This window comes from Centroberyx affinis, unplaced genomic scaffold (genome assembly GCF_046629955.1).
Source record: "Centroberyx affinis isolate AG114_WGS23_722 - 3 ecotype Tasmania unplaced genomic scaffold, CSIRO-AGI_Caff_v1 ptg000561l_1, whole genome shotgun sequence".
Taxonomy (NCBI): Eukaryota; Metazoa; Chordata; class Actinopteri; order Beryciformes; family Berycidae; genus Centroberyx; species Centroberyx affinis.
This window is the reverse complement of record NW_027279204.1, coordinates 135,370-151,129: the sequence shown is the minus strand read 5'-3', so window position 1 is coordinate 151,129 and position 15,760 is coordinate 135,370. Positions and strand designations below refer to the sequence as shown.

Sequence of the window (15,760 nt, the reverse complement as noted above, 5' to 3'; positions counted from 1 at the left end):
GGGTGTCGCGCTCCCCTCCCTCTATCTCTTAGCTCTTTTAGCCTCGTCTGTTATAGGCTTCTTGTTTTGTTTTGGTGCAGAAGTTCCAGCAGTCAGAGTCCTGTCTTCCATGTTACCACTATCTACCATACTGATTAGCTTCACGCTCTTCAATCTATGAAAATGGAAACTGCATCTGTTTTCTTTCTGTTTTCACCTGGCAACCCGCGTGAGCTTCAAGTCTGGGGAGGAGGGGGCGGGGGAGACAACTCTCTCCAATATTTTGAATTTGGACTGCAGTACCAATTTTAAGTGCTGGGTGTCACTGTTACATATAGGTCCTTTAAGGCTAGATCTGGATTACGCTGGAGTCTCCTTTCAGTTCTGCGCAACAGTGGCATTACTGCTTTCTTGGGGGCCTGGAGTTTGGGAATGGATTATTTTTTGGTGGTTTGGCTATCTAGAATAGCAATGGCTTGGTTGTCCTCTTTGGATTGGCTGACAATTTTTATGTCTCAGGAAGGAAGTACATCAGCTTGCAATAACTTCTCCACATGATAGAACAATTTGGCTTTTAAAGGAAGAGAGGAAATGAACAAGCACTGCAAGTCTGCAGGAGTGCATGGTGGACCTAGGCGTAGATGCTCAATAGCTGTGATCAGATGTGGATTATCTGAATCATTCTAAGAATGAGCGGCTGGACCTTGGAGAAGCTTGGAAGTGGTAAGCCTCGAAGATGACTGAAACGTCGTTGTCGTTGACCCAAGACGGAGCTACTCTTTCTCCCAGGGAAAGATTGCCCTCTCACAGACCTCTCCATCTCCATTGACAACACTACTGTCTTACCCTCTCAGAGTGCCAAGAACCTCGGGGTGATCCTGGACAACCAGCTGTCCTGCTCTGCCTACATTGCAGCGACAACCCGCTCCTGTCCCTCTACAACATCCACAAAATTTGACCGTTCCTTACGAGGGAAGCGGCACAACTCCTGGTCCAGGCACTTGTCATCTCCCACCTGGACTACTGCAACGTTCTTCTGGCTGGGCTACCTGCCTCTGCCATCAGACCTTTACAGCGCATTCAGAATGCTGCAGCCCGTCTGGTGTTCAACCAACCAAAATTCTCTCACGTCACTCCCTCTTCCGGTCGCTTCACTGGCTTCCCATCTCTGCACGCATCAAATTCAAGACACTGGTACTCACCTACAGGGCAGTACATCAGACTGCCCCTCCCTATCTGCAATCTATGGTCAGGTTCCAAACCTCACCTCGTTCCCTCCGCTCCTCCACCCTTGCAGGTCGCCTCACCTCCCCATTGCTACGTGGGTTCAGAAGTCACTCATCCCGGTTGCGACTCTTCTCATCCCTGGCTCCACAATGGTGGAACGAGCTCCCCCCTTCTGTCAGCATGGCCGAATCACTGCCCATCTTTCGGCGGAGACTAAAGACACCCTTCTTGAACTAACCCATCTTCTTACCCTTCTTAAACTTAAAAAAAAAATTCAACGAATGCTACTTATTTCTATTAAAAGTCTTAGCTGATGAAGACTGTGATGCACAGTTGGTTTCACTACTGTTGACAAAATGCACTATTGTACAAAAGCGTCTGCTATATGATGTAATGTAATGTAATATAATAAAGGGTTTGCACAGGATAACTCTGTTCTACAAGAGCCAGCTGATCAGCAGTAAATGTTCCCTTAATAGGGTATTTCTTGTGCGGGTACTGATAAGAGATATGTTTAAATTGACTACTTGCCCTTCAATGGTCACAATATCCTGCCGAATTGTACGCAGCTGAATATTCTCTGCAGCCCCCTGGAGCCCCAGGTACTGGGCAGCAGCTGGAAGGATCATAGTACAGTCTGAGCCATCACCTAGAATTGCGTTTCCATGGAATGTTCTTTGTAACTCACAATAACTTTGGCTACTTTCAGAACTACCTTGGAAGAGTTGACTGGGATGGCATAGAAAACCTGGAACCTGGGGAATCTGTTTTCTTCCAATTTATGTCATGCAAAACTTGCAAGTGTTTACCTTGGCATTGAGGACAAGGTTTGTTGAGTTTACATTGGGAGGCCCAATGAGATTGCCCATATCTCCAGCAGTGATTTTTATCCTGTATCCACTTTACAATTTGTGAAGAATCAAGAGCTCTGAACTCATTAGAGTAAGGCAATGTGTGGTCCTTATAGCAGTAAGCAGCTTAGATTGTTGCTTTTCTCCTCATAAGGGGGGTTAGATGAATGTGTAACAGAATCCACTCCATGAAGTATGGTAGCTATATGCTATGAGACCACTTCGTGAGTTGTAAAACAAGGTCTTGTGTTAGGTGGTTGTGCAGATGGATGTAGTTTTTTTTTTTTTTAAAGATTTTATTTTTGGCATTTTATGCTTTATTTGAGAGATATAGTGAGAGAGAGACAGGAAGGTATGGGAGAAAGAGCGAGGGAAGGACATTCAGCAAAGGACCACGGGTCGGATTCGCACCCGGGTCGCTACGGGAAAGCCTGAGCCAAATGGTACGCGCCCTACTCGGTGAGCCACCAGGGCGCCCCCAGATGGATGTAGTTTATTAACTTGAGCAGCAACAGATTGACATTCAGCTTCATCTTGAAGCCACAGGGAGAAATCCTTAAGGTTGTAAGGAAGTCCAGGATGGTGTTGTCGTGCATGTTGTGTATAACTTGCGATCTGATTAGGAGAGAGCTTGCTTAGGAGTTGCTGGACATGGGAGGCGCAAACTAATTCAGCTGGCCCCTCACCATGCTGAAATGACAAGCATTCTTACTAAGGAGCGGACACGGACAGCAAACTCACTAAAGGCTTTGGCATCCCCAGAGCATATACTGTAGAAAGGAGACTCAAGATGGTGGCAATCTCTTGAGGAACATGCTGGTGTTGTTGGCCATATTTTTGGTCTAAAGTTGCCAGTACTGCAGAGTATGGATGAGGGTCATTTGCATATGCTAATGCAAAATGACGAGCTGAGGGCAGATGAAAGGAGAATATGATACTTGTACTTCTCAGGTTCATCTTCTCCAAGGAGATTATTCAGGGCCATTTTGAGAATAGTGAACTGTTCAATCCTTCAATCCTTCTGTCACTCCGACTGTTTACTCTCAGCCCAGTGTTCTCTATCTCCAGTGTCTGCTTCCCAGGAGGAGTTCCCTGACCTATCCGCTGTGCCTCCAGAGTACCTCGACCTCAAGCCGGTCTTCAGTAAATCCAGAGCCACCTCACTGCCTCCGTACAGACCCTACGACTGCGCCATTGATCTCTTGCCCGCAACATCACCACCCAGAGGGCGCCTCTATTCACTCACAGTCCCTGAAACAGAGGCCATGAACAAGTACATTAATAAATCCCTGGCTGCTGGCATCATCCGCCCATCTTCATCTCCAGCTGGGGCCGGATTCTTCTTTGTCGGAAAGAAAGACAAGACCCTCCGTCCCTGCATCAACTCCGGGGGCTGAACGACATCACGGTTAAGAACCGATATCCGTTACCTCTCATCTCCTCCGGTTTTGAGTTACTCCAGGGGGCCACCATCTTCACCAAGCTGGATCTCCGCAATGCTTATCATCAGGTCCGCGTCCGAGAGGGAGATGAGTGGAAGATGGCATTCAACACTCAGAGTGGTCATTACAAGTACCTCGTTATGTTGTTTGATCTCACCAATGCCCCTGTGGTTTTTCAAGCCCTCAATGACGTTTTTAGGGACATGATTAACCGGTTTGTCTTCGTCTACCTCGATGATATCCTCATCTTCTCCTGGTCGGTTCAGGAACACACTCAGCATGTTCGACAGGTTCTGCAATGCCTCCTGGAGAACCAGCTTTTCGTTAAGGCAGAGAAATGTGAGTTTCATCGCCCTTCTGTTTCCTTTCTGGGGTTCATCATCGCAGCGGACAGTATTCAGATGGGCAGTGCCAAGGTCAAGGCGGTGCTGGAGTGGCTGCAACCCACCAGTCGCAAGGAACTGCAAGGCTTCCTGGGGTTCGCTAACTTTTACCGTTGATTCATTCGCAACTACAGCTTCTCGGCTGCTCCTCTGACTGCTCTCACCTCTACCTCTGTGCCCTTCATCTGGTCATCTCGTCCCGAGCGGCAGACAAGGCTTTCCAGAGCCTGAAACAATGGTTCACTACTGCACCCATCCTGGTCCTTCCTGATCCCTCTCTCCAGTTCGTCATGGAGGTCAACGCATCTGATGTGGGTGTGGGAGCGGTACTCTCTCAGCGGTTCCCCAAGGACAACAAGTTGCATCCCTGTGCTTACTATTCACATCGTCTCACCCCTGCAGAATGCAACTATGACATCGGCAATCGGGAACTCCTGGCGGTGAAGCTGGCACTGGAAGAATGGAGACACTGGCTTGAGGGGGCGGAGCAACCATTCTTGGTGTGGACAGATCACAAAAACCTGGAGTACATCCGTACCACCAAGCACCTCAACTCCCGTCAAGCTAGATGGGCCCTGTTTTTCTCCAGATTCAACATCACTCTGTCCTACTGTCTGGGGTCCAAGATTTGCAAGTCACAGGGATGTCTTCGTTCCAGTGCTGCCTTGGGTATCAGCTTCCCTTGTTTCCGGCTCAGGAGGAGGAGGTCAATATACCTTCAGCCCAGGCATTTGTGCGACGCTGCCACATGACATGGAGGAGGGCCCCACTCAGCTCTGCTCCGCACTGCTGCGAGGAACAAGCACCAAGCAGATCGTCGTCAGACCCCTGCTCATCACTACCACTTGGGGCAGCGAGTCTGGCTCTCCACCCATGATCTACCCTTGAGGGTAGAATCCCGCAAGTTGGCTCGGGCCATTCCCTATCTCCAAGGTCAGTCCCACCGCTGTCTGCCTCCAGCTTCCACAATCCATGAAAAGGATTCATCCTTCATTCCATGTGTCCCGAGTGAAACCAATCCACTCTGAGCACTGGAAGGAGGCCGAGCACTGGAAGGAGGCCATGGCTGTGGATGAAGGCTGGTAGGAGGTTGAAGGCTAGTCTGAGGCTGAAGGCTGGAAGGAGGCCATGGCTGTTGTTAAGGCAGAGTTTGTGCCATTGTCCAGAATAATCCACAGATTAGTGGTTTAGCGAGCTAATTTTGGGTTTAACCCTGGCTTTTCAGTCTCACAAAGGTGGTTCACTTTTAACCGGGGTAAATCACCATGGTAACTTATGCTGCATGGCTAACCTGCTCCAGAGCAGGTTCAGTTCAGGCTATCAGATCAAAATGAATGAAAGGCCCGTCTCCTGACCAATCAGCTCTCTGGAAACAGGGAGTCATCATTCCTACAGGATATGCGATATGGACAAATATACTGTATTCAAATGAATATGACAGGTAATTAAGGAAACTGTTAGGCTAATATTGAATTAACAAACAGTAAGAAGTGCTGTTTGCAGGGTGACGTGTTTACAGACCAGTAGAATCACTTTGCTTTCCATGATTTATTATATCAGAGATATAGCAGGTAGGCTACATCATTGACCATATTATTAATGAATGAAAGTTACTGTTGCATATTAATTGCGCTGAATTTATTTTATTGGATTCCTGACAGTGTTTGGTTCAATGTAGACTATTGCATTCATATTCTATTACCACAGCCCTGAAGAACATGAGGCCGACTTTATGAATAGAAAATCTTTTTACAGCGTCAATGTGTCTACACACTATTTTATCAATGGAAAATATGCACTGTGTCCTAATGATGGGGCAGTTCCTCCAGTAATCCTCTAGTCTTGGTAGCAGAAACAACGTTACTTTTCACGGTCATGTTTTGTAATGCTGACATTTATTCATTATAAGAATTTGAAAACAATGGATTCAAATGGCCTGCTTGGAACTGTCGGAGCTACATGAACCACGTGACAGTCATGTGACCGTCTAGCTTTTTGACCCTCTGTTGATGCAACTCTTTCAATCTCAATGGCCCTGGCCCAGGCCCAATCCCAATGTCAACCCTATGGACTAAGCACTGAGCCCTCATAGACTTTGTCGTCACCTGTGTACACAGCTGTAGTGCGTGAGTGCGAGAAGTTGTGAGGGCTCCAAATGATATATGAGGAATGGGACAGCACTTTGTGGCATCACGTGTTGCCTTGACGACGTCATACGTTGCTATCTCCCGTCAATTAATCAATTTGTAATTGACTCTTTGTTTGCATTTTTGTCTAAACAGCATTATCAAAAAAGGTATATGTTTTGCAATACTGCAAAGTTTATATATTGTACTAATGGATATAGAAAATATTCATTCTACTAGAGGTTAGCCTGCATTACGTCATACAATATGTACAAAAAACAAAACATAAAACAAAAAAGAAACAGTAGGAGGCACCTTGAAGGCAAAGGGTACTTTTAATAAGCTTAATGAGTGCAAATTAAAAGTGCATAAGAAAGCAAAAGAACACAAGCATAGGCTATATTACATGGCGCTAATATTAGCGGCATGTAATATAGCCTATGCTTGTTTTCTTTTGCTTTCTTCTGCACTTTTTATTTAAGCTTTATTAAAAGGTGCCTCCTACTGTTTCTTCTTTGTGTTTTGTAGGCTACATATTTTAATGAAGTAATGCAGGCAAACCTCTAGTGCAGCAGTTCCCAACCTTTTCCGCCTCATGGCCCACTTGAAAATCTGAAAAATGTTCGCAGCCCACATCCGACCATAAACAATACGGAGGCCAAATAATGCATTCTCAGAGCACTTTTTATTTTAACGATAAAAGGAGTTGTCCATCAGCACCACACAGAAATCAGAAACTAAAAGTGAGGGGCTGTCTGCAATAGGCTAATTAACGAATAATTGATTATGAATTAAATAACAGTATCATTCAACAATGGAGAAATGCATTCTCATACATAACAATTTGACATACAATGTCGCAGAACCCAACCAAAACCCAAATATCAAAACAAGCCAAAACAAGTGTATTAAATCGATAGGCCTACAAACGAACACAAAACCAATGTACAGATGCTGTAAATTCAGCAATGCTTGATATCTGGCACAATGGATGACAGTCTCAGTCGAAGATCTGGCTCAACATTCAGTTTATTTCTATATTTAGTTTTTATTGCCACAAGTGCAGAAAATCCAGTCTCACAGAGGTACGTCGTCGGGAAAGGCATCAGAAATCTCACAGCTCTGTTGGACAGATCGGGATACTCAGAAGCAACATGAAGCCAGAAGTTTGTTAGGTACTTCTGTGAGAAGACCAGTTTCAACGTGGCGTCGCAAGAGAGATCCACAAGACTATCTTGCTCTTTTGCACTCAGGGCTGCGAGGGCCTTGTCACTGTGCCTGGCGAATGGGTTTTCTATCCAACTGCACTGCACATCTGGAAGTATTCGCGCAGCTGGGTCTTCAAACCTTGCAGGTGCTCTTTGACATTGGTCACGGTGATGGGAAGCTGAATCTGTTCCTTTGTCAGAAAATCTGACAGATTTTCAAACGAGTCATAGTTTGACTGGTCAACCTGCTTAGCCCACAGCTCCAGTTTTCTTATGGTCGACTTTATTCTGGACATTGAACATGTTCACTGCTGTTCCTTGGAGACTGAGATTAAGTCCATTTAAGTAAATGGACAGCATTTATATTGCGCTTTTATCCAAAGCGCTTTATAAGATGCCTACATTCACCCATTCACACACACATTCATACACCGATGGCGGCAAGCTACCACGCAGGGTGCTGGCGCAACCATCGGGAGCAATTTGGGGTTCAGTATCTTGCCCAAGGATACTTCGACATGCGGACCGGAGGAGCCGGGCATCGAACCACCAACCTTCTGATTAGTGGATGACCCGCTCTACCTCTTGAGCCACAGCCCTTATTTAAGTGGCTGAAAATATCGGCCAGGCAACCCAATTTAGCCAACCACTCAAAATCACTGAAGCAATGTGCGAGTTCAAACTTTGTGTCAAGAAAAAACACCCGCACCTCATCACGTAACTCAAAAAATCGTGTCAGTACCTTCCCCTGGGAGAGCCACTGCACTTCAGTGTGTAACAGAAGCTGGTGATGGTCACTGCCCATCTCTCCACATAACGCTGCAAATAAGCGTGATTGCAGTGGACGGCTCTTGATGAAGTTGACTGCTTTGACCGCCTCATCTAAAACAGTCTTTAGATCTGGGGGCATTTTCTTTGTAGCCAGTGCTTGTCGGTGTATACTGCAGTGGACAGATGCTACTTGTGGAGCCACCGCTTTCACACACCTGACAACTCCACTGTGCTGCCCCAGCATCGCACGGGCTCCATCAGTGCTCACTCCAACACATTTGGACCAATCAATCCCGTTGGAAACTATGAAAGTGTTCAGAATGTCAAAAATGGCCTCAGCAGTTGAACGTGTGGGCAGAGGTCTACAAAATAAAAATTATTCTTTTATCTCGCCATTGTTTTCATACCGTACATAGGCAAGCAGGTTTGACAGATTTGCGATGTCTGTTGATTCATCCAATTGGAGGGCATAAAAATGACCCTCTCGTATGCTTTGTATCAGCTGTTCTGACACATTCTTTGCCATGTCATCAATTCTGCGTTTGACTGTGTTATCCCACAATGAGATGAGGTTGATAGGCTGCATTGCCTTCTCTCCCAACATCACCCCCACTATCTGTTTTGCGGCGGGAAGAATTAAATTCTCTCCGATGGTGTGCGGTTTACCCACCTTGGCTATGAGTTGGGAGACCCGATAGGATGCTTCCACTGCCTTTGTGTTCTCGCTTGCCGATACATGATGATTCGATTACTTTCTTCTTGCTCTGATATTCCCTGAGCTTGTTCTCAATAAATTTAAGTGGCTTGGTCACGTACTGTCCATGCTTTGTCTCGAGGTGACGGAGCAGTTTACATGACTTCAAGGCTTCATTTGACAACGTCTCAGAACACACCACGCACAGCAGTAACTGTTCGGCTTCAGTGCTTGTCCAAAAAAATCCCAGTCCTAAGTATTCAGAACTGTACTTTCTCCGAATTCTTCTTTTTTGTTTGACAGGGGGGAGATCACTTGTTGATTCACCATCTGTCTCTTTCCTTTTAATTCTTCCTGTTGCTAACCAGCAATCCATTTTAATACTCCAGTTTTAGCCATGGATGTAATCTTTTAGCAAGCAATCAGGCTGAGTTACCAAACAAGTATACAGGTGCATGATGATTATGGTCCGGCGGCAACGTAGGTACTAAGATCCTATCATCGGCTTATCACAGTGATAGGCCTAATACGAGAAAAAAAACAGTGAAAGGAGTTTTTAAACATTTTAAATGTTTTTAAAAATCATTTTGTTTTAAAACATTTAAAAACATTATTATTTTTTTTTTTTTTTTTAAATAATTACATTTTTTCACGAAAATCGTAATGTTTTGCAAATAATTTGGCGGCCCACTTGCAATACCTTCCCCTGGCCCCCTGCTGGGCCATGGCCCAAAGGTTGGGAATGGCTGCTCTAGTGGAATGAAGAGTATTTTCTATATCCATTAGTATCGTATATCGTATATATAATTTGCAATGTTGCAAAACATATACCTAGGCCTATTTAAAGCTGCAATAACCAATTTTCCGACCACTAGAGGGTGACAGAAACCGCAACATATTTGTAAATAAAGCACAGCAAAGCTAATGCACTTGTTTCGCAGGAATGCACTGGACTTGACTTAATGGATATGAGCACAGAAGGAGAAGCAGTCAGCAGGTCCCATTTCAAAGCATTTATTCTCTTTTACTTCAGTCAGAATAAGGTGTTGAGTGGTTTCATTTCTACAATTGAAAGAACGTCTCGCTTTGCCAGAACTTGTTACATGTCCCACAATGACAAGTGAAGGGATAGGTAGCAAGTTTACTAGTTTAACAAGTTTACTCACTCGCTTCATTGATTCCACCATCACAAGAATTTTTTTCAGCAATGGGAGGGGGGTGAGGGCCACTTTTAAACAGCGAGCCAAGCTAATTTTTAAAAAATGAAAAGCTACTAAATGACACGAGAGGAGCTTCGTTCCAGAGCGGAATTTGACAACAAGCTTTAGAAAAGAGGTGAAAACAGCAACACAGCTGGCCCGCATGTGTGGATACTGGTTTATATCATTATGTCTCAAGGAAATCTCAACATAGCACACATTCGTTTAAGGACTGGTTATAAGGTCTGATATCGCTTATTGCAGGTTTAACATTGTTCATCAACATTTTTTTTCATTCACAGCTTAATAATGCTGTTTAGACAAAAACACAAGCAAAGAGTAAATTACAAATTGATTAATTGACGGGAGATAGTATGTTTGATGTTGTCAAGGCAACACGTGATGAATAAATGTTTGCACGATTTAATAAAATAGCCTAAACAGACACATAAATAGTGAAACATTTCAATGCAAAAGATAAAAATAAGAAAATATTAAAAATGATCAATTAAAATAAAACAATACATTTATTAAAGTTGTGATTTGTGAACAAAATAATTAAAACGAATGAATTATTTATGTACAGAGAATAAAGTATATATATAATTTATGTCCAATTAATTTTCCCACATGAATATAACTGTACTTATTTAAATACTTGATGCTGGATTATGCTATGTGAGATGCTGGCACACAATGGCACCCATATGATAGAGTGTGCAGCTTCTCCATTTTTTCATCTGACACCTTCCTCAGAAAGTCACCTTGCCTAAAGTTCGTAGGTGTGCTTCTCCAGGACTGCATTGTACAAATATATTTTACCTCCACCTGTTGTTTTGATAGTGTAAACAACAATGCACATTTGCACGTATAAACATGTTCTATCATCTCTATACTTGATAATGTGGACAGGTAACACTCTTGCACATCTGCTTCTAACCTACTCTCAATACATTTTCGTGTAATTGCTTGTTGTATTATCTTCAATACAGTACTCTCTTCTGTCCTGTCTATATCGTTCTCTCTGCTGCTGCAACATCCCAATTTCAGTTTGTGGATCATCATTATCTAATCTAAATCTAATCTAATCAAATTTTTCCATTGGAAAAAATAAACTAGCCATCAACCACATTCTGGGACTCATGATTGATGAAACCTTGACCTCAAAAAATCAACCAAATTTACCTTGTTTACAGTAAAATGACAAAGTCTGTTGGTATTATCGGCAAAATCATTGGTGTGATTCATCAGATTGACTAAGACTTGCCGTCTACACAGTTTCTCATCATTTGTGAAAGCAAATACTTACTCTGGAGTAACAATAAACATGAGTCACACAAAATTGTAATAGAAATGATCAGTACTGATAATTCTGAGACCAGACCTCTTACAACTGATCATTTATCATGACACTCTTATTTTTGTGATTTGGAAGCATTTACTATAGCCTCCCCCAAGGTAAAAGGAATTTAATTCTGTTTCTAGGCCTAGGAGAATAATCTTTTAATTGGGGCAGCAAGATAAGCACTCCCAATCACAGTGATTTATAGACTTGTCTATTTAATAAAGAATAATCCAAAAATCTAGACAGCTAGCAGTCTAGGTGCAATGTTGTCAGTCTTGTGGAACATAAGGAGGTAGGTGTACTGATGGCAGCTCCAACTATCCCATATGTCAGCATTTGGCTGACAGCCCTTAAGAAAAATCACTTTAATACTCCTATAATAGCTTTATAGGGGCAGTGGCATTTTGTAGTAATCTTACTTTATTTAGATTTTTATTTTCTATGGTATCCTTATAATATAATACAGCATCTTATAGTTTATATACAGTATTTATAGTATTTTGCTCTGATATTTTGTATAGCCTATCCTTCTAAAATGTATCACAGGATTACAATAGTTCTTTGTCGTACGGGGCAGGGTAATCGGTGTAGTAGGCTACGTTGACGCCATATGCCTGCAGTCTAATCGACTGGTGTTTTATCTTAGTACCTTTACAGAATAATGTTTAACATTAAGACCAGGCAGCCGGAAGCTGCGATCAGCTGATGGAGGAGGAGCAGCAGGAGAGGAGAGCCATCTTTCCCCGGCAGACTGACTGATAGAGACCGGAGGAGAGGGACTGGGGAGATCATTTGGGGAACCCGGTGTCGGTAAGAGGCTCAGAGACTGTCTACAGGACGACAGGACAACCCGTGTCACCCGGGACGAGAAATAACGTTCGGATTGTTCGGGATTTCCGCAGAGCTGATCAGGAACCTGCCAGCTTTGAGAGGAGGCTCTTTGATAAATAAAGAAGGGGAAATATTTTTGGAGTGGAGATATCACAATACCTGACGTTTATAATTTGGATAAGTAAAAGAGTGCGCATAATTTGAAGACAGTTTACGTAAAGAAGCATGTAGTCCTTCCAGCCTGAAAGGTGTGTAGCATCACAGGTCAATGTAAACAAACAGCAGCCAAAGCCAAGCTAGCGGCTGGAGGTTAGCTCGCTAGCTAACCTAGTAGGTAGAGCAAACATTAGCCAGGAGGACCGAGGCAAGATAACGGCAAACCGAATTGAATAAGCTTGTCGGTGGGTTCAAACAAAATTTTACCCTCGACATCGACGCTGGCAACGGGTGTCAGTTGATGCATTGTTTGTGTTAGCATAGTAACCCGTTATTAGCTTTGTTAGCTTTTCAGCTAACGTTAGCTATTTGCATTAGCATGTTGATACATACCTACCCTAGCATGTAAAAGTAGCAAGCTGAATGTCGAACCAACAAGATAGTAACTTCCGATACCAGGGGATTTATTTTCATGAAATCGCCGAAAATATCTTGCTGTGAAAGAGATTCTTTTATTATTATATTTTAGGCTTTGTAGAACGACATAACAAATTGTCCAGCTGTCTGGAGACGTGTGTAGCCTAGTTGACTGGATGGAAAGAGTAGGGCGTCGGAATGAAGGAAAACAACTTTATGACTTCTTATGAATTTAATTGTATCGATACCTAGCCAGTTATTACCTCTAGCTGTTGCTAAACTATATTGTGTAATTACGTTCCTAAATACGGGGTGGCATTTCAGTTTTGCATTCAACAGACTCTTCAATCTGTTGACACTGACCATACTCAGCTGGTGAGTTTGCCTCGTCTATCCTCAGCGGCAACAGTAGGTATAGTGAAATAGACCAGAGGAACCTCTGTTCAACGTGGAATCGGGCTGTAAAGGGATCCACAACTCAGCTAGGCAGCATGGAGTGGATTCAGTTTCAGACAAGTATATCGCCCTAAATGGCAAGGAGCTCGATTGGAAAGATAAAAGGCCCCATTTAAAACTTAAAGTTAATTAACGACACTTTGTTATTGTGCTATTATTTTCTTTTTTCCTATAGACTAAATAAAGAAAATCGCCGCCTTGTTAGAGTTTCTATTATGTAGGAGGCCCAGCGGTAAGCCTCTCAGCTGTGTTTTGGTTGTTTCTGGCTTCCCCTCCCCCAGTCTGGAGACTTAGATTCTCCCTGTCAGTTGTGGACAGTCTTCGCCCGTTTCCCCTTGATTTTAGTCCGAAGAAAGGCCGTGGCCTTCGTCGCTGTCCTCCGGACTCCGAAGCAGATAGAAGTGGATGTAATGGAACTGATGTTCGCCGAATGGGAGGATGGAGAGAGGTTCTCCTTCGAAGACTCGGACCGGTTTGAGGAAGACTCCCTGTGCTCCTTCATCTCCGAGGCCGAGAGCCTGTGTCAGAACTGGAGGGGATGGAGGAAGCAGTCTGCTGGACCCAACTCTCCTACTGTAAAGATAAAAGGTAGAAGTACCCACAAACCAAACATACATTCTTCGTTCATTTATGGATACAAAAATCCCATTCATTTCCAAAACACATAGGTTTTTTTTTTTTTTTTTTTTGCCTTTTCCACACTTTTACATGGTTTTGTGTTACTTATATAGGGAATAGGAAACAGTCTCTACAACCCAACTGTTGCAGTATGTCATTGATGTAACGTTAGCATGCTTATTTGAGGTGAATAGAACAGCATTACAGCCAGGGGTAGGACATTAGCAGTTTTATCTGTGTAAGTGTGTCTACTACACTAAACTCGTTAACACCTTTTTGGAGTTATTTATGTTAGTGTACAAATCAATTTGGCTGATACAATAGGGAAAAATGCTAGTAAATTTTGGAATTCAACACTGTGATAGATATAACTTGCAGGTTGTATTTTATTCTGTGGCTGATATTAAGACAAACTCAGTGAAGAAAGTCCAGCTCTTGCTTGGTCAGAGCATCACTGAGTATTGCAAAGGGTCCAACAGGACTGAGATATCAGTCAGTTAACTCTTGTGGATCTGAGGAAGGAGAGAGTGTCAAATGTTTTTCACAAGTTGTCATCATACTACACGATGTGTGAGTATTACTTCTTGTCATTTTTATATGGCTTGCAAAATGATGAAAGTCTGAAAGTGGAACCCACCGGCTACTGGTGGATGAAAGTGTTTCCCAGCCTGTGTGTGTGTGTATATTGATACTGCACAACAAGCCCTCCATGATCTCTTTTACTAAACTCATCAACAAGCAGAAATTACTATACAGGAGGAGCAGCAGTAAGTGCTGGTGACGCCCATTTGATTCATTGGTTCAGTGTATAGTTCAGTGTATCCTTGATATGATATCCATTAGTTTATTGGCAGAGGTGAGAGAACAGTTAAGGGTATGCAGAGATTTCCTTGGTTTTGAGAAAGCCATGTGTGCAGATGTGGTGGGTTTTGCACACGGATAGAGATTGAAGACCCAGTAAGAACACCCAGCTTCCTGGAACCCATTCAGGAGCCCAAAGCAAGGAAACAACTGCTGAAACTCATTAAATACATTATGAAAGGAAAAGCTACGACATTTATAGCATACTTCATTTCAGAATTGTATTTAGGTGGTCATCCTAAGAATTTCACACTCCGAGAAAACCTTGGTATTGCATCTCACAAAGCCTTGTTTTCTGTCCAGAAGTTCAAGATGCCTTACAGTCAGCCTCTCTCAAATTGAGGAAAGTGTGTAGTTTCAGTCTGTGTAGTAGTCTTTCTCAGCCTACTGACTATGTGGTTTGTGTTAGGAGCAATGTGTTTGAGATTGGGGGTGTACCAGCAGGCTAACTCACCCAGTCAGCTGAGAGCCCCTCTCTGTGAGGCCTATTGGGCCAGAGCTTGGAAGGGGCAGTTGGAGGTCACAACTCATGTGGGGGCTGCAGTGTGTATGTGTGTTAGCCCACAGTGTTTGGGTTGAAGTCCTGATGGGGGAGGGAGCTTTCGAGTCAGCTGTGAGCTGTAAAGAAGGCTTTGTCTTACACAGGTCACTAGCTAGGCCCCAGTGCTTCAGGGCTGTTGTAAGGCAGCACAACACTATTTTATCCAAGCTTTTCCTGAGTATTAAAAACTCTTTTTTTACTGACCACCTGAAGGAAAACTTGAACCACAAGATAATAAATATTTTAGATAATTCCTTAATGAAGGAGTTCCAGTGGCCTTAGGTTTGCCATCAAATCCTCATCATCAAAATCCACACTGGCAACTTTGCCACCCAATCCCAGTCAGGGAAAACCCTGCGGAAAGCCTTTCTGAAACACCAAAGTCCCCCATTCACTTAAATTGATATCAGGAAATAGTCATGCAAGTATATTTTCAAACAGCACTGTGTCATTCAACGTTGCCAGGTTTGGCCAAGAAAAGATAGGTGGTTGTCATACCCTTGTCTTTATTCCCTTTTTAAAGACTGTGGTGAAAGCACAAACAGGCACAAGGCTACTGCAAGGCATGAGAGGGGGGTGGGGGTGGGTGGGTGGGGTGAGGAAGGGAGTGAGTGAGCCAGTGATCTAGTGAGAGAGTGAGTGATTCTTCACCTTT

At 43.5% G+C, this 15,760-nt stretch overlaps 1 protein-coding gene across 3 annotated transcripts in view; it reads left to right on the top strand.

Moving 5' to 3' along the window:
• Positions 1–11,984: 11,984 nt before the first annotated feature.
• Positions 11,985–15,760, top strand: part of zswim8 (zinc finger, SWIM-type containing 8) — a 73,761-nt gene continuing 69,985 nt past the window's right edge. For all 3 annotated transcript variants that reach the window (XM_071518255.1, XM_071518254.1, XM_071518253.1), the window contains exon 1: positions 11,985–13,673. In XM_071518255.1, coding sequence (XP_071374356.1) covers positions 13,496–13,673 — 178 coding nt within the window. In that variant the 5' untranslated portion in view covers positions 11,985–13,495. The remainder of the gene's footprint in view (positions 13,674–15,760) is intronic.